Genomic DNA, 21,380 nt, shown 5'->3' on the forward strand with positions numbered 1-21,380 from the left:
AATTTATTCTTACCTACATTGGTTAACGTGTTATTTTTACATAAACCTGTACGGATTTTACTAGTTGGGCTTTTCCTGAACATATTGCCAAACTGAAGTGTATTGTTTAACTTTTAAGCTTTTTGTTAGTCAGATATTACAGTTGTTTTAAAGCTAAAAGGCTAAACTATTCTATGTTTGACTCAAATTGAAATAATAAAGTTTTGAAAATGAAAAACATTACCAGTGTGCATCTTGAGACAAAACAACGGCACTGACGTATTTTAAGATCAGTCTGTGCAAGTTTCTTTCAGCTGAAACAGCTCAGACTTAAATTTTAATCTGGGAGTAGGCTTAAGCCTTGAAACTGAAACTGGAGGTGTAAGTCTTACTGTACAAAAGTGTCGACTCCTCAATGAAAGTACACGGACTTTTCATAGTTTCGATCATCCGAAAATCGTAAGTACGTTCAGTTAGGGGGAAAAAAATTCCAACCCGAGTTTGGTGGTTGTAGCTTGAAAGCTCTAGGAGGAGATACATTTTAAAATCTAGTCTCAGATGAAAAAGCAGCAGCAGCTTAAATAGCAGATAAATAATTTGGCCTTTTCAAGACAACTTAATTACTGTAGCATATCACATTATTACATTTTAGATACTCTTCCTTGAGGCAAACTCAGACCTTCCTCCCAAGATGACCAACCCACACTTTGGTTAGTCCAAGTTAGGTCAGGTTTCAACAAATGGTGTGGGGAGAGTTATGGGGAAAGAGCAAGCAATAATGACTTGGTAAGCATTCTAAATATGCAGTAATATATCTTGAATTGTAATTCAAATGTATGTTTTTCCTCAATCGCTATTTTGTATCGGTATGTATGTTGTCCAGTTATTATGGAGTCATGTTTTTGTCATCAAATTTCAAGATATACATAGAATTCTGAATTTCAGGGGGGGTGGGGTTCTTCCACAGAATAAAACTCACCATTCTATTAGGTAACGGAAGTCAACATTTGAGAAATGAATGAATAGTTTTGATGAGCTCAAGGGCACATGCATCACGGCCCCGCAGGCCCACGTGAATATGCCATCCACATGTTCTTCACCTCTCTCCTGGTCTCAATGTGTAATTACAGTCAAACCTCTTTCCATTCCTGCTATAGCTGTGAATAATGCCTAGAAACATAGTGACAGTGACCAAGTTAAATGTCATTATTGACACAAAGTTATCAAATAACCAAGTCAAGTAAATGTTTGTATTGACTTTAGGTTATGTAACGTGTGGTGCAGAAATCTGCTTTTCCTGCGTGGGTTTAGGTGTATGATTAGGATTTGTGGTGGGTTTCGGAGACAGGAACCAATCAGACAGCAGTCTCCTCGGTGTATGAACCAAATAAAAGTAGGGAGTCATAATCTGGTGTTGAAGAGTCAGATTTTGGACAAGCATTTGTTGTTCTGCAGAGACCTACAGAGTACTTGTACGTGACTAACTTCATAGAGGGTGAGGTTTTCAGCCGTTCAAAACATAAAATTTCACTCTGTTTCATAAAAGTATGGCTTGAGACAATGGATCATTTGGAATGCTTATATATATATATATATGTGTGTGTCTGTGTATATGTAATTTTTATTTAATTTTTTTGTGCTTTATGGCTTTTTAATTGGACTTGGTTTGGAAATGTTAGGCTATCTGATTACAATATAAAAACAGGCAAGAAGAAAGAAAGTAAAAAAAAAAAAGCTAAACAATGCACAATCGATTTATTTATTTTATTTAATTACTTTTTTTTTTTTTTTTTTTAAGAAAAAAAACACATCAGCGGATGTTTTTGAGAAACCAGCTTAATGATCTTAAGTGTGCCGAAGCCAGGTCAATATGTTTGTTTACATCTGACTTACAGTCCTAATTAGCCAAGCTTCAATGACACCTCCATAGTGACACACAGGGATCTTGTACAGTATTGGAATTTGGACAGTGAGAACAGGTTAATAATGAATTAAAAACTTATATTTGCATATATGTTTTATTCTGTTCTGTCTTCATGTTTTTTCAGGTGTGCAGTAGTCCTGGTTGATTTCAGTAATAATGGCAGTCTGGTCTCTTTGTCTGTCTTTCTTTCTGCTCTTTGCTCTGGATGCTGCAGGTAATTGTTGTGAAGTGTATATTGCCCAGTTTTCTGTTTATGCCGTTTAGCTCAAATCTCACTGACTGTCAGATTGGGTTTAGACATAAAATTGTAATCTGATCATTTAAATTCTTTGTATATAAATATATATATAATGCTTTTCTTTTATTATTTCAGGGGCAACACCTCTTAATGGCACAAGCAATGGTGAGATATTGATGCTGTCTTTTAGTGCGTTACATTTGTTCTGTCTAGTTGTAGTGACAAAAGCAGGGTCGTCGCTGGTGGGGTGAAAGGTGATGACGATTATAGGGGCCCATGGCTGTGAACTGCTTGTTGCTTGTCTGTCTTTCTTTCTGCTCTTTGCTCTGGATGCTGCAGGTAATTGTTGTGAAGTGTATATTGCCCAGTTTTCTGTTTATGCCGTTTAGCTCAAATCTCACTGACTGTCAGATTGGGTTTAGACATAAAATTGTAATCTGATCATTTAAATTCTCTATATATAAATATATATAATGCTTTTCTTTTATTATTTCAGGGACAACACCTCTTAATGGCACAAGCAATGGTGAGATATTGATGCTGTCTTTTAGTGCGTTACATTTGTTCTGTCTAGTTGTAGTGACAAAAGCAGGGTCGTCGCTGGTGGGGTGAAAGGTGATGACGATTATAGGGGCGCATGGCTGTGGACAGCGCGCAAACACCAAACTGAGCTCTTCATCTGCACCTGAGTGAACAAAAACTCCTCCCCAGTTTAAACATAGAAACACAAAAAGAGGCGAAAAGCTTAATTCAGCACCCGTGCGCTGTGCTCTGTGCACTCAGCACGCACGCAGAGAGCCACGTCTCAGTCCTTGAACACCGAATTGAGTTTTGCCTCTTCTTGCTCTTGAACCTTGAACCGAAAATATTAGGCTAAGTGTAAATAGCATATTTTTTAGCAATGGATTCTATTTACACTATGTAAAAATAGCAACATTTTCTGCTATTTATACTACTTATTGCAAATAGTGGTAATTATCTGCACCTCAGTATTGTAGTACATTATGAAACAGTACGCAATAATAACGTATTGAGTGTAAATTATAGTTTTAATTCAAATTATTAAATGGATGCCATCTTATTGGGATGGGATCGGGAAAGGTCCTCGAGTCGGGATTCGAACAGGGAACGCCCGTAGCGCAACGGCGCTGTATGTCGGCGCGCTGCCCACAAGGCCCACACTTCATTCTTATTTAAAATAAATGCCTTTCTGATGCAATATGAGACTTGAAAAGGGAGAAAAAAGTTTGGTAAAAGGCGGGCTCGAACTCGGGTCGATTGCCTCAAAAGCATGCGTTTTAACATCTACGCCACTGGACCTAATGTCGAATTAGCATCTTTTATTAGTGTTAACTGACTCAATCACACGTTAGTGGGCGGAGTTAGTGTAAATAGCCTTTGCCAACAAGACGGGCTATTTGCACTTAGCGTTAATAGACACTCTGAAAATATTATGGTGAACCCGTCTTGGCGAGTACCCTTGAAAAAACTGTCGGTTATGTCTTAAGTGAACGTAAACGGTTGAGAAAGAAGCGGATGCGTTGTCTCTTAAAGTGACTGCGCCTAATTTACGAGCTGCTGGCGATGTCCTTATATAAATTCATGAAATCCAATGAGAGAAAATCATTCATTGCTCTTTACTGAATTACTTTTAACAAGAATTAATCTATTTTTAATTTATACAGTGAGGACTATGCAATGCAATTTTTTCGGTCTCTGTAGCTGGACACCTACAAACTTGAAAAAAACTTAAACTTTGTTGAATTTGTATCTTTGTTCAATTTATTTATTTGTGCTTTTTCAAACAGAGACCATTGACCTGTACACAAAGATAGACGGAAAGTGTGCACGTACGTACAATATCAATCTGATATCAGTTTAATGAAAATACAAAAGGTTTGAAGCAGCAATAATACTAACAAAACTTTCTTACAGCAACCGGTGGCTGCCTGTGGTCTGCATATGATTGTAGATGCTTCCGCTTTTTTAGCTGCGGGACGTCCTGGATTGATGCAGAGGTATGGGATGCCATCTAATCGTATGGATTCCTTCATCTTTAAGACTTGACATTTTCAATTAGTTAACAATAGTTTTTATGTCCTACTCTCCTTAGAAACAGTGTTTGGACTACAACGGGCACCTCGCCTCTGTACACACTAATGCGGAGTACACCTTCATACAGAACCTGATTAAATCTCAAACTCGAGCTTCAACTGAGGCCTGGATAGGAGGCTATGGCTCTGTTTCAGTATGTTTGTTTAAATTAATTATTATTATTAGTAGTAGTAGTAATAGTATTATAAAATATTTTGTATATTGTACTTGTGTTTTTGAGCGATGTCGTAGTATTGAAGAAAGATTAGGATACAGCTGATACGTTTGTCATGTTAGTTCTACTGGGCAGTTTCTATAGAGAAACACAAACGTGTTTTAGATGCATAAACATTACATTTTCATTTACATTAAGTCATTTAGCAGATGCTTTGAGCCAAAGCGACTTACAAATGAGGACAATGGAAGCAATCAAAATCAACGGAAGAGCAGCGTTACGCAAGTGCTATGGCAAGTCTGAGTTAGCCTAATGCAGCGCACGAAGCAAGGCCTTTTTTTAATTATATAATGAATAAAAAGAAAACAAACACAAAAATAATAGAGAAGCTAGTGTTGGTTAGTAAACGAATAGAGTGAAAGTCTAAAAGAGGCAAGTATTTTTTTTTAAAGAATAGAATTAGAATAGAGTGCTAGAGTTAGAGGGTCAAATAAAAATGGAAGAGATGTGTTTTTAGCCGATTCTTGAAGATGGCTAAAGACTCAGCTGCTCGGATTGAGTTGGGCAGGTCATTCCACCAGGAGGGAACAGTTAATTTAATAGTCAGTGAAAGTGATTTTGTGCCTCTTTGTTCACTTGCAGAACGCAAGCTTCTAGAGGCACATAAGTCTGAAGTAATGAATTTAGGTAAAGAGCCAGAGCCAGTGGTGGTTTTGTAGACAAACATTAATGCCTTAACAAAATGGTTAAACAGAGGTGTGACGTGCAAACTTTTCGGCTCATTAAAAAAATACATCTTGCAGCCACGTTCTGGATTAATTGTAGAGGTTTGATGGAATTGGCTGGAAGACCTGCCAAGACAGCATTGCAATAGTCCAGTCTGGACAGAACAAGAGCCTGAACAAGGAGTTGTGTTGCATGTTCCGAAAGAAAGGCCCTGATCTTCCTGATGTTGAATAAAGCAAATCCGCAGAACAGGGCAGTTTTAGCAATGTGGTCTGAGAAAGTCATCGATCACAACTCCAAGGTGTCTGGCTGTTTTTGAAGGAGTTATGGTTCATGTGCCTAACTGGATGGTGAAATTGTGATGAAACGATGGGTTTGATGGAACAAGCAGTTCTGTCTTGGGAAAGTTGAGTTGAAGGTGATGGTCATTCATCCAGCAAGAAATGTCTGTTAGACATGCTGAGATGCAAGCAGCTATCGTCGGATCATCGGCATGGAATGAGAGGTAGAGTTGAGTGTCCTCAGCATAGCAGTGATATGATAAGCCTTGTTTTTGAATGACAGAACCTAGCGATGCCATGTAGACAGTGAAGAGTAGTGGTCCAAGAACTGAGCCCTGAGGCACCTCAGTAGTTAGATGTTGAGACTTGGACACCTCACCTCTCCAAGAACAAACCAGTGGAGTGCGGTTTCTGAGATGCCCTTTGCCAACAGGGTTGACAGGAGGATCTGGCGGTTAACCGTGTCAAAAGCAGCGGACAGATCCAGCAAGATAAGTGATGCAGAGGTATGGGATGCCATCTAATCGTATGGATTCCTTCATCTTTAAGACTTGACATTTTCAATTAGTTAACAATAGTTTTTATGTCCTACTCTCCTTAGAAACAGTGTTTGGACTACAACGGGCACCTCGCCTCTGTACACACTAATGCGGAGTACACCTTCATACAGAACCTGATTAAATCTCAAACTCGAGCTTCAACTGAGGCCTGGATAGGAGGCTATGGCTCTGTTTCAGTATGTTTGTTTAAATTAATTATTATTAGTAGTAGTAGTAATAGTATTATAAAATATTTTGTATATTGTACTTGTGTTTTTGAGCGATGTCATAGTATTGAAGAAAGATTAGGATACAGCTGATACGTTTGTCATGTTAGTTCTACTGGGCAGTTTCTATAGAGAAACACAAACGTGTTTTAGATGCATAAACATTACATTTTCATTTACATTAAGTCATTTAGCAGATGCTTTGAGCCAAAGCGACTTACAAATGAGGACAATGGAAGCAATCAAAATCAACGGAAGAGCAGCGTTACGCAAGCGCTATGGCAAGTCTGAGTTAGCCTAATGCAGCGCACGAAGCAAGGCCTTTTTTTAATTATATAATGAATAAAAAGAAAACAAACACAAAAATAATAGAGAAGCTAGTGTTGGTTAGTAAACGAATAGAGTGAAAGTCTAAAAGAGGCAAGTATTTTTTTTTAAAGAATAGAATTAGAATAGAGTGCTAGAGTTAGAGGGTCAAATAAAAATGGAAGAGATGTGTTTTTAGCCGATTCTTGAAGATGGCTAAAGACTCAGCTGCTCGGATTGAGTTGGGCAGGTCATTCCACCAGGAGGGAACAGTTAATTTAATAGTCAGTGAAAGTGATTTTGTGCCTCTTTGTTCACTTGCAGAACGCAAGCTTCTAGAGGCACATAAGTCTGAAGTAATGAATTTAGGTAAAGAGCCAGAGCCAGTGGTGGTTTTGTAGACAAACATTAATGCCTTAACAAAATGGTTAAACAGAGGTGTGACGTGCAAACTTTTCGGCTCATTAAAAAAATACATCTTGCAGCCACGTTCTGGATTAATTGTAGAGGTTTGATGGAATTGGCTGGAAGACCTGCCAAGACAGCATTGCAATAGTCCAGTCTGGACAGAACAAGAGCCTGAACAAGGAGTTGTGTTGCATGTTCCGAAAGAAAGGCCCTGATCTTCCTGATGTTGAATAAAGCAAATCCGCAGAACAGGGCAGTTTTAGCAATGTGGTCTGAGAAAGTCATCGATCACAACTCCAAGGTGTCTGGCTGTTTTTGAAGGAGTTATGGTTCATGTGCCTAACTGGATGGTGAAATTGTGATGAAACGATGGGTTTGATGGAACAAGCAGTTCTGTCTTGGGAAAGTTGAGTTGAAGGTGATGGTCATTCATCCAGCAAGAAATGTCTGTTAGACATGCTGAGATGCAAGCAGCTATCGTCGGATCATCGGCATGGAATGAGAGGTAGAGTTGAGTGTCCTCAGCATAGCAGTGATATGATAAGCCTTGTTTCTGAATGACAGAACCTAGCGATGCCATGTAGACAGTGAAGAGTAGTGGTCCAAGAACTGAGCCCTGAGGCACCTCAGTAGTTAGATGTTGAGACTTGGACACCTCACCTCTCCAAGAACAAACCAGTGGAGTGCGGTTTCTGAGATGCCCTTTGCCAACAGGGTTGACAGGAGGATCTGGCGGTTAACCGTGTCAAAAGCAGCGGACAGATCCAGCAAGATAAGTGTTGAAGATTTGAAATCCGCCCCTGCCAGTCTTAGGGCTTAAACAACTGAGAGCAAGGCCGTCTCGGTTAAATGTCCACTACCGAAACCAGACTGGTTGCTGTCGAGGAGGTTGTTCTGTGTGAGAAAGGCAGAGACTTGGTCGAACACCGCTCGTTCAAGTGTTTTTGCAGTGAAAGGAAGAGGGGAAACCGGTCTGTAGTTCTCTAAAAAAAGATGGGTTAAGGGTGGGTTTCTTAATTAGCCTGTCTAAATGCTGAGGGGAAAACACCAGTGTGAAGAGATGCGTTAATGGTGTGAGTGAGTGCAGGTACAACTGCAGGAGAAATCGCTTCAAGGAGATGAGAATAGGAAACAGGAAATGGAATAGGATCAAGCAGACAAGTAGCAGGATGATTAGAAAGGATGAGTTTGGAGACTTCTGCCTCAGAGAGTGAAGAGAAGGATGTGAACGAGTGTATGTTTGCTGGTAAGATGTGCTTGACAGATTGTGGTGTGGAAAACTGCCACGTTCTTCATTAATAAAATTGAAACCATCAATGCACAAAGTCGTCAGCTGTTAGAGTTGATGAAGGAGGGAGGAAAATGAAAACATTAATGATGTCTTATTATGTCCCTGTGAACCAAGTGGTTAGTGCGAACGTGTTTTTTATACTTAAATAATTTAATAATAAAAAAAACTAAAAGATTTTTTTTTGTTTAATAAATATTAAACAATGCCATGAAGGTGTGTGATGGAAACTGAGTGTCCTTTTTGGTGTTCTGTTCACAGGAGAGATCGTGGCTCTGGAATGATGGGTCCAAAATGAACCTAGAGATATGGGCTCCTGGACAACCTGAGCATAAGCTTTGGAAAGAGAACTGTATTGGGATGAACTATGACTGTGAGTGTTTTTAATGTTTATGAAATATCATGACCATTTTTGTCAGTTTTTATACAGTCTTGTGGAACAGTAGTAACCTTAATTCAAATAACCAGCCGAATGTAGAATAATAATTATATATATTTATATTTTTATTTTATTTTTCCTTCCTGTTATAGGCTCAGAAAAGTGGAATAACTACAAGTGTGATCGGAAAATGGGTTTTGTGTGTAGCAGGATGAGAAACCTTAATGGAGAATGTTGAATGTCATATTGTCTTGCATTAAAGGAATAGTTGACCCAAAAATGACAAATATTTACAACAGTGCTTACCCTCAGTCGATCCAAGACAAAGAGGAGTTCTTCATCAGAACAGATTTGAAGAAATATAACTTTACATCATTTGCTTATCGACGGATCCTCTGCGGTGAATGGGTGCCATCAGAATGAGAGCTTAAACAGCTGATCATGAAAACATCACAATAATCCACACGACTCCAGTCCATCAATTAATGTCTTGTGAAGTGAAAGGCTGCAAGTTTGTAATCAAATTTTCTTTTTCATTTTTTGGTCAACTGCTCCTTTAACTAATTCTCTCTGATTTCTTTACTAATGTGCAAGTAGAACTCACATATATGTGCATTTTCTGAATGAAACTCCCGAAGGTTTTGGTAAACTTTGTATCTGAGTAAATAAAATTCTGCATCAGAGCTGCTTTGTTTTTGTCATGCCTGTGTGTCGTTATAGGAAATAAACAGAAACATTTGCTAATCGAGTTGTTATAGAACAAACTGTAAAGTAATTCAATGAGAAGTGTGCCAAAGAAAGAGAATATTTGAAGATGATTTTTGTCAAAATGTCTATTTAATGAAATTACAAAGCTTATATAAAGCAGCAGTAATACAAACACCAAATTCTTTATAGAGTAACTTGTGACAGTGATTAGTCCACATGAAGGAGATGCTTCCATTTTTTTTTAACACCCCAAAACTGGACTGGTATGAGATGGCAGCTTCGAATGTGGATTCCTTCATCTGACGATGACGAACCTCGCGAACGCATGAGCTGCAGTTAACTGTAGTGCTTATGTCCTCCTCTTGGAAAATGTCTTCGGAAAAGAGTACTTCAATAGTACTCCTACTAATTTGAAAATAGTAAATCAAAAACATCAGTTTAAACAAAGACCTGGTTAGGAGGATATTTTGTGGCTTCTGCTGCTGCTGTGAGAAATCACTATGGAAGTCTTGAGGTTTTGAATTCATTACGATTGATGAATCTGAATTTAGTGTTAACATGAACGCTAAATAAAGCGATCGGGTTGATGTGACATATAAATTGGAAATCGGAAATAACATTTTTTTTTTTTTGACATGCACAGCACACTGCACAAATATAGAGTTTCTCACTGTCTGCACAAAATAAACACTCTCCTACAGACGGCCAAGCAGCACGTCCAGTCTGCGCCTGCACCTTATTTCTCATGCACTGGTTCGCCAGCTGAACAGCCAATCAGAATGAACAGATGGCCCGACTGACCGACGAGCTCCAACGCCGATTCCACATGTCGAATCGGCCGAAAAAAATCCAACGAGGACCAGCTTCAGCCAACGGTGCAGAACACACTTGGTCGGCCGACTAACAAAAACTGGGGCTTGGTGTGTACCGGGGGCTTACAGGCTACACATGTTGGCCTTCAGGCCTTGATCGATATCAGCACTTATGTGCCTTCAGGAATGCCAAATGGCCTTTTTGTTCCTCAAGATATGTTTGGGACTGGAAAGCAGAAGTCTTTGAAGATTTTTGACCCTACGCATCTTTGCAGCAATAAAATGCGCAACACTGTTTTTCTACGAAATTCTACGTAATATCTAATTATTATATCAATATTTAACTTACATGGGAAAGGTTTCCATGACCTCTCGCGAGATCTCGGCAAAAAGTCTCACTATTTATTCCAAAACATGATGCATGATGGGATACACTAAGCCTCGAATAGCTATTTGATAGGATAGAGTGGGTTTATCTGTTTAGAGTTCTGGAGGAATTCGGTTTTGGTGAGGGATTGATTTCATGGATACGTTTACTATATGCTGACCCACAAGCTTCAGTTTCTACTAATAGTGTTAACTCAGAGTATTTTACCTTATCACGGGGTACACGCCAGGGATGCCCCCTGTCTCCATTACTTTTTGCCATAGCCATTGAGCCTCTTTCAATAATGCTTAGAACACTTCCTATATTTCAAGGTATAATCCGCAAAGGAATCGAACACAAATTAGCCTTATACGCTGACAACTTATTACTCTACATTACCGATCCAATTGCATCTATTCCTGAGATAATACATCTATTAGATGATTTTGGGAAATTTTCTGGGTATAAACTAAACCTGCAGAAGAGTAAATGTTTACCCATAAATCAGTCTGGCCAAAAATTAAAGCAGAATGACTTACCTTTCCACTTGGAGAGTTCTAAATTCAAGTATCTTGGGGTAAATGTTACCCTTTCTTATTCTGCCTTAAAAGAAGCAAATTTTGCACCGTTAGTTTCGTATATATGAAGTCAGCTTTTTTAAGATGGGCGGCTCTTCCATTATCTCCACTAGGTAGGATAAACGCTGTAAAAATGAATATTCTCCCCAAATTTCTTTACCTCTTTCAAGCTATTCCTTTGTTTCTACCCAAATCTTTCTTCAAGAATATAGATAAATTAATCTCCTCTTTTATATGGGCAGGTAAAACTCCTAGAGTTTCTAAAATTATGCTTCAAAAAAATCGACTAAGTGGAGGGCTTTCCCTGCCCAATTTTATGTATTATTATTGGGCAGCAAATATTCAGAAGTTGGTGTTCTGGGTACAGGACTCCTCTTTACCCTGGTGCAACTTAGAAGCTAAGTCTTGTATTTCATCATCTCTCCCTGCTATGGTGTTCTCTTCTCTCCCTGTGTCCCCTTCACATTACACGGATAATCCAATAGTATGCTCTTCTCTTAAAATATTCTTTCAATTTCGACGACATTTCAAAGTTTCCTCGGCATCAACCATGGCTCCAATACATAAAAATCATCTCTTCCTCCCTTCTTAGATTCCGTATTCTCTCTCTTGGAAAAGAAAGGTCTGAAATGCTTTGAAGATCTTTTCATTAATAATGTGTTTGGAAGTTTTTCTGAATTCAGAGTCACAGCAGCACGCCACGGCTGCTCGTCCAGAGTCACAGCAGCACGCCACGGCTGCTCGTCCAGAGTCACAGCAGCACGTCCAGTCTGCGCCTGCACCTTATTTCTCATGCACTGGTTCGCCAGCTGAACAGCCAATCAGAATGAACAGATGGCCCGACTGACCGACGAGCTCCAACGCCGATTCCACATGTCGAATCGGCCGAAAAAAATCCAACGAGGACCAGCTTCAGCCAACGGTGCAGAACACACTTGGTCGGCCGACTAACAAAAACTGGGGCTTGGTGTGTACCGGGGGCTTACAGGCTACACATGTTGGCCTTCAGGCCTTGATCGATATCAGCACTTATGTGCCTTCAGGAATGCCAAATGGCCTTTTTGTTCCTCAAGATATGTTTGGGACTGGAAAGCAGAAGTCTTTGAAGATTTTTGACCCTACGCGTCTTTGCAGCAATAAAATGCGCAACACTGTTTTTCTACGAAATTCTACGTAATATCTAATTATTATATCAATATTTAACTTACATGGGAAAGGTTTCCATGACCTCTCGCGAGATCTCGGCAAAAAGTCTCACTATTTATTCCAAAACATGATGCATGATGGGATACACTAAGCCTCGAATAGCTATTTGATAGGATAGAGTGGGTTTATCTGTTTAGAGTTCTGGAGGAATTCGGTTTTGGTGAGGATTGATTTCATGGATACGTTTACTATATGCTGACCCACAAGCTTCAGTTTCTACTAATAGTGTTAACTCAGAGTATTTTACCTTATCACGGGGTACACGCCAGGGATGCCCCCTGTCTCCATTACTTTTTGCCATAGCCATTGAGCCTCTTTCAATAATGCTTAGAACACTTCCTATATTTCAAGGTATAATCCGCAAAGGAATCGAACACAAATTAGCCTTATACGCTGACAACTTATTACTCTACATTACCGATCCAATTGCATCTATTCCTGAGATAATACATCTATTAGATGATTTTGGGAAATTTTCTGGGTATAAACTAAACCTGCAGAAGAGTAAATGTTTACCCATAAATCAGTCTGGCCAAAAATTAAAGCAGAATGACTTACCTTTCCACTTGGAGAGTTCTAAATTCAAGTATCTTGGGGTAAATGTTACCCTTTCTTATTCTGCCTTAAAAGAAGCAAATTTTGCACCGTTAGTTTCGTATATATGAAGTCAGCTTTTTTAAGATGGGCGGCTCTTCCATTATCTCCACTAGGTAGGATAAACGCTGTAAAAATGAATATTCTCCCCAAATTTCTTTACCTCTTTCAAGCTATTCCTTTGTTTCTACCCAAATCTTTCTTCAAGAATATAGATAAATTAATCTCCTCTTTTATATGGGCAGGTAAAACTCCTAGAGTTTCTAAAATTATGCTTCAAAAAAATCGACTAAGTGGAGGGCTTTCCCTGCCCAATTTTATGTATTATTATTGGGCAGCAAATATTCAGAAGTTGGTGTTCTGGGTACAGGACTCCTCTTTACCCTGGTGCAACTTAGAAGCTAAGTCTTGTATTTCATCATCTCTCCCTGCTATGGTGTTCTCTTCTCTCCCTGTGTCCCCTTCACATTACACGGATAATCCAATAGTATGCTCTTCTCTTAAAATATTCTTTCAATTTCGACGACATTTCAAAGTTTCCTCGGCATCAACCATGGCTCCAATACATAAAAATCATCTCTTCCTCCCTTCTTAGATTCCGTATTCTCTCTCTTGGAAAAGAAAGGTCTGAAATGCTTTGAAGATCTTTTCATTAATAATGTGTTTGGAAGTTTTTCTGAATTATCGTCATCATTTAATTTACCTTCCTCTCACTTATTTCGGTACTTTCAAATTAGGCACTGTGCCTCCTCTCTGTTCTCTGGGTTTCTTGCCCTGCCTACAAAGTCTCCTTGGGAGGAGGCATTTAAATTGAATCTTCATATGGGTGGGATTATTTCTAAGATATATGCAATTATCTTGTCAAATGATAATTCTCACAACATTAAAATAATCAGGGCTTGGGAAGACGAACTTGACCTCGAGTTTGAGGATGATTACTGGAGTATTAGACAATGTACGTACTACCACCTCATGTGCTAGACTTGGCTTTATACAATTTAAAACGATTCACAGAGCTCATCTTTCGAAGGCAAAACTTTCTAAAATATATCCCAATGTTTCAGATTTGTGTGATAAATGTAAACTTTCACCATGTAACCTTAGTCATATGTTTGCACTTTGTTGACAGGCTGATGTCATAGCTTTTGCATCTCTTCTTGCTAGGCGCAGAATACTGTTGTCTTGGACCTCCCCTCAACCCCCCTCTATTTCAGTTTGGCTCAAAGATTTGGTCTTTTTTTTTTAAAACTTGAAAAAATTAAGTACAATATTAGAGGTAGGGGGGAATCTTTTTTTGAGAAATGGCAACAATTTATCACATTCTTTAATCATTTAGAAATCTTGAACGTGGATTGAGTGGAGATATATATGTATACCCCTTATTTTATCATTGTTATGTTATCTTAATTATGTTATGTGTGTATATGTATATTGATGTATTTATTTTTCTCACTTTTCAGTTGTCATAGTGTACTAATTGGGGATTGCTTTGTTAGGGCTGGGTAAGATCGTATTATGGTGGGTGGGGTGGTATAAAATGTAAAAATGCAATTTGCAACAATAAAAATTCAATAAAGTCTTCAAAAAAAAAAAAGAATTAGAAATATACATTTGTGAATTAGCATCAGTTGTGTTAGGCTACAAGAGACAGATACAGATGCTTAAATGTCTCGATTAATATATGAGTCAAAGACTAAAAGGGGTGTATATAGCAAAAAATAAATAAACAAACAAACAAAAAATAACATAACAAAAAATAATAAGGAAATAAAATAAAAAAAAACATATCAGGCATATTTTGAACAAAAATCATTTGATGGCATATTCAAATACTATATTTAAGGATCATATATAGTGTAGCCCCAAAATTAATTGTAATTTTAAATCTTTATATTTTGCCGCTATCCTTCACACCACTAGGTTTTAACCAAATGTTTGCAAGAAGTTTTAATCATTAGTGTACTCTGCCAGAACATTTTTTTTAATTTAGAGTTTTCACTTAAACTACCCTTTTTCATGACCTTTTTTCAGCCTTAATTACAGTTTAACAGTCATTACAAATCATTTATATGACATTGAGTGAATCTTTGAGTGTTTAATTAGTGTTGGAGCTGAACTCTTGTCTAGTCTGAGTTGGATCATTTACGCTCTTCATCTGTTTCTGTGGATTCCTGCAGGAGAAGTCAATTTAAGGCCCAGACGGTGAAGTCAAAAGGCCCAGACGGTGTCTCTCCAGCCTGCCTCAAAGCCTGTGCTGTCCAGCTATCATCCATCTTCACATTGATCTTCAACAGATCTCTAGAGCTGTGTGAAGTCCCCTCCTGCTTCAAATGTTCCACCATCATCCCGGTTTCCACGAAACCAAAAATCACAGGACTTAATGACTACAGACCTGTTGCTTTAACATCTGTGGTCATGAAGTCATTTGAGAGACTGGTGTTGGCCCACCTGAAGGACATTACTGGACCCTTGCTGGACCCCCTACAGTTTGCTTACCGAGCAAACAGATCTGTGGATGATGCAGTTAATATGGGACTGCACTACATCCTGCAACATCTGGACAAACCAGGGACTTATGGACTTATGGACTTGTTATCAGAACAAACTGACACAGCTCTCTGTACCCACCTCCATCTGTCAGTGGATTACCAGCTTCCTGACAGACAGGCAGCAGCTAGTGAGGCTGGGAAAACTCACATCCAACACCCGCACCATCAGCACTGGTGCCCCTCAGGGCTGCGTTCTCTCCCCACTACTCTTCTCCCTCTACACAAATGACTGCACAACTAAAGACCCCTCTGTCAAACTCCTGAAGTTTGCAGATGACACTACAGTCATCGGCCTCATCCAGGACGGCGACGAGTCTGCTTACAGACAAGAGGTTGAGCAGCTGGCTGTCTGGTGCAGTCACAACAACCTGGAGCTGAACACGCTCAAAACTGTGGAGATGATAGTGGACTTCAGGAGAAACCCCCCTCCTCTCCCCCCACTCACCATCATGAACAGCACTGTGGCTGCAGTGGAGTCATTCAGGTTCCTGGGCACCACCATCTCTCAGGTCCTGAAGTGGGACAATCACATTGACTCCATCGTGAAAAAGGCCCAGCAGAGGTTGTACTTCCTTCGTCAGCTGAAAAAGTTCAACCTGCCACAGGAGCTGCTGAAACAGTTTTATTCAGCTGTTATTGAGTCGGTTCTGTGCTCCTCTATAACTGTCTGGTTTGGGTCAGCCAGCAAATCAGATTTAAGAAGACTTCAACGGACTGTTAGAACAGCAGAAAAGATCATTGGTGTCCACCTGCCCAGCCTTCAGGACTTGTACAACTCCAGAGTGAAGAAACGGGCAGGTAACATCATCACAGACCCCTCTCACCCCGGACACAACCTGTTTGCACTTCTCCCTTCAGCCAGACGCTACAGACCTCTGTGCACTAGAACAGAGGTCCCCAACCCCCGGGCCGCGGACCGGTCCCGGTCCGTGGGTCATTTGGTACCGGGCCGCACAGAAAGAATAAATAACTTATTTAAAAAAAAAAAAAAAAACTGACTGTTCTCTGCTTATGTAATTAGTATGAAATGTGCATGTGTGTATGAAATGTGCATTTCTCTCTGGCGCGTTCACTACTGCGAAGATCGCGAGTCAGCATCTCAACTTCAAATTCTCTCCGTTACATCCGTCTATGACTCACTCTTGGCGCATAGCAACGCTTGTTTAGGTCACGTGATACGTTACCGCTAAAAATAAACCCACAAGCTACCAAAATGAGTAAGAAACAAACGTCTCTGGAAAGCTTCTTTGCGAAGGGGAAACGGCCCAGTGAGGAGACAGAAGAAGAGCCTACGACTTCCAAGAAAAAGAAAGCTGCATTTAACAGACAATACCAGGAGTCCTACTTGAAATATGGATTTATCGCAACAGGTGATTTACACGCACCAAGCCCGCTCTGCATAATATGTGGCAACCAGCTCTCTAATGAGGCAATGAAGCCTTCAAAATTGCTTCGCCACTTGGAGACCAAGCACCCCGCATTAAAAGACAAGCCTTTTGAGTATTTTGAAAGAAAAAGTGTGAACAAGAAGGCCAGAAGCAATTACTGAGGGCCACCACATCAATAAATGCGAGTGCACTGAGAGCATCATACTTGGTGGCTAACCGTATTGCTAAGGCTAAGAAGGCATTCACTATTGGTGAAGAATTGATCCTTCCCGCCACAAAAGACATTTGCCGTGAACTTCTAGGAGACGCTGCGGTTAAAAAGATAGCACAGGTGCCTCTTTCGGCTAGCACCGTCACTCGGCGCATTGACGAAATAGCAGAGGACATTGAAACACAATTGTTGGAGAGGATAAATACATCACCGTGGTATGCACTCCAGGTTGACGAGTCTACAGATATTGACAACAAGGCAATACTACTTGTTTATGTGCGATATCTTTATCAGGAGGATGTGCATGAGGATATGTTATGTGCACTATCGTTGCCAACCAAAACCACAGCCGCAGAACTATTCAAGTCGCTGGATGACTATATATCAGGAAAACTGAAATGGTCATTTTGTGTTGGCATATGCACAGACGGAGCTGCTGCCATGACTGGACGGCTGTCTGGTTTAACTGCTCGGATTAAAGAGGTTGCACCTGAATGTGAGTCTACGCATTGTGTAATTCACAGGGAAATGCTGGCTAGCCGAAAACATTAACAGTGTATTGAATGATGTTGTTAAAGTTATTAACCACATCAAAGCACACGCCCTTAACTAGCGTCTTTTCGAGCAGCTTTGTGAGGAGATGGACGCGGAGCACAGGCGCCTTCTCTTATACACAGAAATAAGATGGTTATCCCGAGGGAGATCGCTGGCCAGAGTGTTTGAGATTTCTCTCAGAAAAAAAGTCACCGCTGGCAGCACATTTTAGTGACGAGGAATGGGTCGCAAAACTCGCTTACTTATGCGACATATTCAGCCTGCTTAATGAACTCAATCTGTCACTTCAGGGGAAAATGACAACAGTCTTCAAGTTGGCTGATAAAGTAGCTGCATTTAAAGCCAAACTGGATTTGTGGGGACGTTGCGTGAACAGAGGTATATTTTACATGTTTCCAACATTGGCGGGGATTTTGGAAGAAACTGAGCCCGAGCCTTCATTCTCCCAGCTGGTGCACGATCACCTGTCTTCACTTTTAAAAGAGTTTGAGCGCTACTTCCCAACCACAAAAGACCCACGAACTGCCAAGGAATGGATTCGCGACCCATTTGTCAACAAACCAGGTGAATCCAGCATGTCTGTGCAAGAAGAAGATCAACTGCTGGAGATCGCAAATGACGGCGGCCTTAAAAGTATGTTCGAGACAACAACTCTGCCGGTGTTCTGGATAAAAGTCATGACAGAATACCCTGAGATCGCCACAACAGCACTGAAAACCCTGTTGCCATTTCCGACATCCTATCTGTGTGAAGCGGGGTTTTCCGCAGTGACAGCAACCAAAACAAAACTACGGAGTAGACTGGACATAAGCAACACACTTCGGGTGTCCTTGTCTCCCATTAGCCCTAGATGGGACTGTCTCGTTACAGAGAAACAGGCTCAGGGCTCCCACTGATTCAGCGTTATAGTGAGTTGTATTTTTCATGCCTTTTATAATTGTTTTTGTGGTGTATCTTATTTTGAAGGCATGTTTTACGTTGCCATAGCGACCAGAGAGCGTTAGGGGCAGAGAGGATGTTACTCATGTTATGTTGTTGGCGCTGCTAATAAAGTTGCGAGTAAGCCTACATATTGGATTCACGTTTATTATAATATTTAAAAAATACCCCAGTTTTTATGCTGGTCGTATCATTTTATTTTGTTGTTTTTATCCGCCACACCTTAAAGGCCGGTCCGTGAAAATATTGTCTGATATTAATCCGGTCCGTGGCGCAAAAAAGGTTGGGGACCGCTGTTCTAGTGCACAGAGATCTGTAGCGTCTGCCTGAAGGGAGAAGTGCAAACAAGTTGTGTCCGGGGTGAGAGGGGTCTGTGATGATGTTACCTGCCCGTTTCGTCACTCTGGAGTTGTACAAGTCCTGAAGGCTGGGCAGGTGCACACCAATGATCTTTTCTGCTGTTCTAACAGTCCGTTGAAGTCTTCTTAAATCTGATTTGCTGGCTGACCCAAACCAGACAGTTATAGAGGAGCACAGAACCGACTCAATAACAGCTGAATAAAACTGTTTCAGCAGCTCCTGTGGCAGGTTGAACTTTTTCAGCTGACGAAGGAAGTACAACCTCTGCTGGGCCTTTTTCACGATGGAGTCAATGTGATTGTCCCACTTCAGGTCCTGAGAGATGGTGGTGCCCAGGAACCTGAATGACTCCACTGCAGCCACAGTGCTGTTCATGATGGTGAGTGGGGGGAGAGGAGGGGGGTTTCTCCTGAAGTCCACGATCATCTCCACAGTTTTGAGCGTGTTCAGCTCCAGGTTGTTGTGACTGCACCAGACAGCCAGCTGCTCAACCTCTTGTCTGTAAGCAGACTCGTCGCCGTCCTGGATGAGGCCGATGACTGTAGTGTCATCTGCAAACTTCAGGAGTTTGACAGAGGGGTCTTTAGTTGTGCAGTCATTTGTGTAGAGGGAGAAGAGTAGTGGGGAGAGAACGCAGCCCTGAGGGGCACCAGTGCTGATGGTGCGGGTGTTGGATGTGAGTTTTCCCAGCCTCACTAGCTGCTGCCTGTCTGTCAGGAAGCTGGTAATCCACTGACAGATGGAGGTGGGTACAGAGAGCTGTGTCAGTTTGTTCTGATAACAAGTCCATAAGTCCATAAGTCCATAAGTCCCTGGTTTGTCCAGATGTTGCAGGATGTAGTGCAGTCCCATATTAACTGCATCATCCACAGATCTGTTTGCTCGGTAAGCAAACTGTAGGGGGTCCAGCAAGGGTCCAGTAATGTCCTTCAGGTGGGCCAACACCAGTCTCTCAAATGACTTCATGACCACAGACGTTAAAGCAACAGGTCTGTAGTCATTAAGTCCTGTGATTTTTGGTTTCTTGGGTACAGGGATGATGGTGGAACCTTTGAAGCAGGAGGGGACTTCACACAGCTCTAGTGATCTGTTGAAGATCAATGTGAAGATGGATGATAGCTGGACAGCACAGGCTTTGAGGCAGGCTGGAGAGACACCGTCTGGGCCTTAAATTTACTTCTCCTGCAGGAATCCACAGAAACAGATGAAGAGCGTACATGATCCAACTCAGACTAGACAAGAGTTCAGCTCCAACACTAATTAAACACTCAAAGATTCACTCAATGTCATATAAATGATTTGTAATGACTGTTAAACTGTAATTAAGGCTGAAAAAAGGTCATGAGGGTAGTTTAAGTGAAAACTCTAAATTAAAAAAAATGTTCTGGCAGAGTACACTAATGATTAAAACTTCTTGCTAACATTTGGTTAAAACCTAGTGGTGTGAAGGATAGCGGCAAAATATAAAGATTTAAAATTACAAATCATTTTGGGGCTACACTATATATGATCCTTAAATATAGTATTTGAATATGCCATCAAATGATTTTTGTTCAAAATATGCCTGATATGTTTATTTTTAATTTTATTTCCTTATTATTTTTTGTTTGTTTTAGTTTTTTTTTTGTTGTTGCTATATACACCCCTTTTAGTCTTTGACTCATATATTAATTCGAGACATTTAAGCATCTGTATTTGTCTCTTGTAGCTTAAAGCAACTGATGCTAATTCACAAATGTTTATTTCTAATTCTAACATTATTCTGTTTCTTCATTAAAATAACAGTAGATATATAGAAACAGAAAAACATTAAAGTCAGAAAAAATGCACATTTGTAAAAAAAAATAACCCTCTGTTTGTTGACACCAATGAAACGAGCTTTAAGTGGCAATTTACAGGAGATCTGAAGAAATCAGCATAATAATAGAGGCTAGAACAGGAGCTATTGACATGAAATAAAGAGTGTTTTCAGCAGCTGTTAATATTGATGAGCCTCAGACGATCAACACTCATTCAACAAGACATTCAGGATCATCAGCAGATCATCTCACTTTATTCTGAGTGTTTGCTGTAAGAAACACATTATTTGAGTCAGGATATATGATAAAAGTATGGAAGCCCGTTTCCGCTACTTAATAAAAAATTTAAAAAACGTTATTGCGAGGACTGATATGTTCTCAGAATTGCAAGTTTATATCTGATTTAAATCTCACAATTCTGACTTTTTAACTCGCAATTGCGAGTTTATATCATGCAATTATGAGAAAAAAAGTCAGAATTGTGAGATAAAATGTCGCAATAACCTTTTTTATTTTTTATTCAGTGGCGGAAACAGGCTTCCATATAAAAGTCTACAGAAATGACAACTTAAAATGTTGCTTAAAGTGTTTCATTTTTCAAATCTGAATTTCCAATCTATTCATAAATGTGAATATAGATAAATAATGATGAAGTCTGACACCAGAAAACATTCAATGCTGCTGGTGCTCTTTATTTTTCAAAAGTTTGACAGTCATTGTCAGTTTCTGCACATGAAAATCTGTAAAATG

General features: G+C 40.0%; 1 protein-coding gene across 1 annotated transcript; it reads left to right on the forward strand.

The window, feature by feature from the left end:
* The first annotated feature begins 807 nt into the window (after positions 1–807).
* LOC131537781 (C-type lectin lectoxin-Lio2-like) lies at positions 808–10,402 on the forward strand. The gene is made up of 10 exons (XM_058771431.1): positions 808–1,474; positions 2,028–2,117; positions 2,277–2,383; positions 2,426–2,480; positions 2,638–2,667; positions 3,950–3,991; positions 4,077–4,159; positions 4,255–4,389; positions 8,447–8,558; positions 8,717–10,402. Exons 2-10 carry the CDS (start codon positions 2,060–2,062, stop codon positions 8,800–8,802), a joined length of 708 nt encoding a protein of 235 aa, XP_058627414.1. The 5' UTR covers positions 808–1,474; positions 2,028–2,059; the 3' UTR covers positions 8,803–10,402.
* The last annotated feature ends 10,978 nt before the right edge of the window (positions 10,403–21,380 follow it).

The sequence above is a fragment of the Onychostoma macrolepis genome, chromosome 03, assembly GCF_012432095.1.
Source record: "Onychostoma macrolepis isolate SWU-2019 chromosome 03, ASM1243209v1, whole genome shotgun sequence".
Lineage (NCBI taxonomy): Eukaryota > Metazoa > Chordata > Actinopteri > Cypriniformes > Cyprinidae > Onychostoma > Onychostoma macrolepis.

Coding starts and splice junctions, on each gene's coding strand:
- LOC131537781 (XM_058771431.1), top strand. CDS start 2,060: ATGGCAGTCTGGTCTCTTTGTCTGTCTTTCTTTCTGCTCTTTGCTCTG. Junction 2,668..3,949: donor TCTTAATGGCACAAGCAATG/GTGAGATATTGA, acceptor TTTTTCAAACAG/AGACCATTGACCTGTACACA. Junction 3,992..4,076: donor GATAGACGGAAAGTGTGCAC/GTACGTACAATA, acceptor ACTTTCTTACAG/CAACCGGTGGCTGCCTGTGG.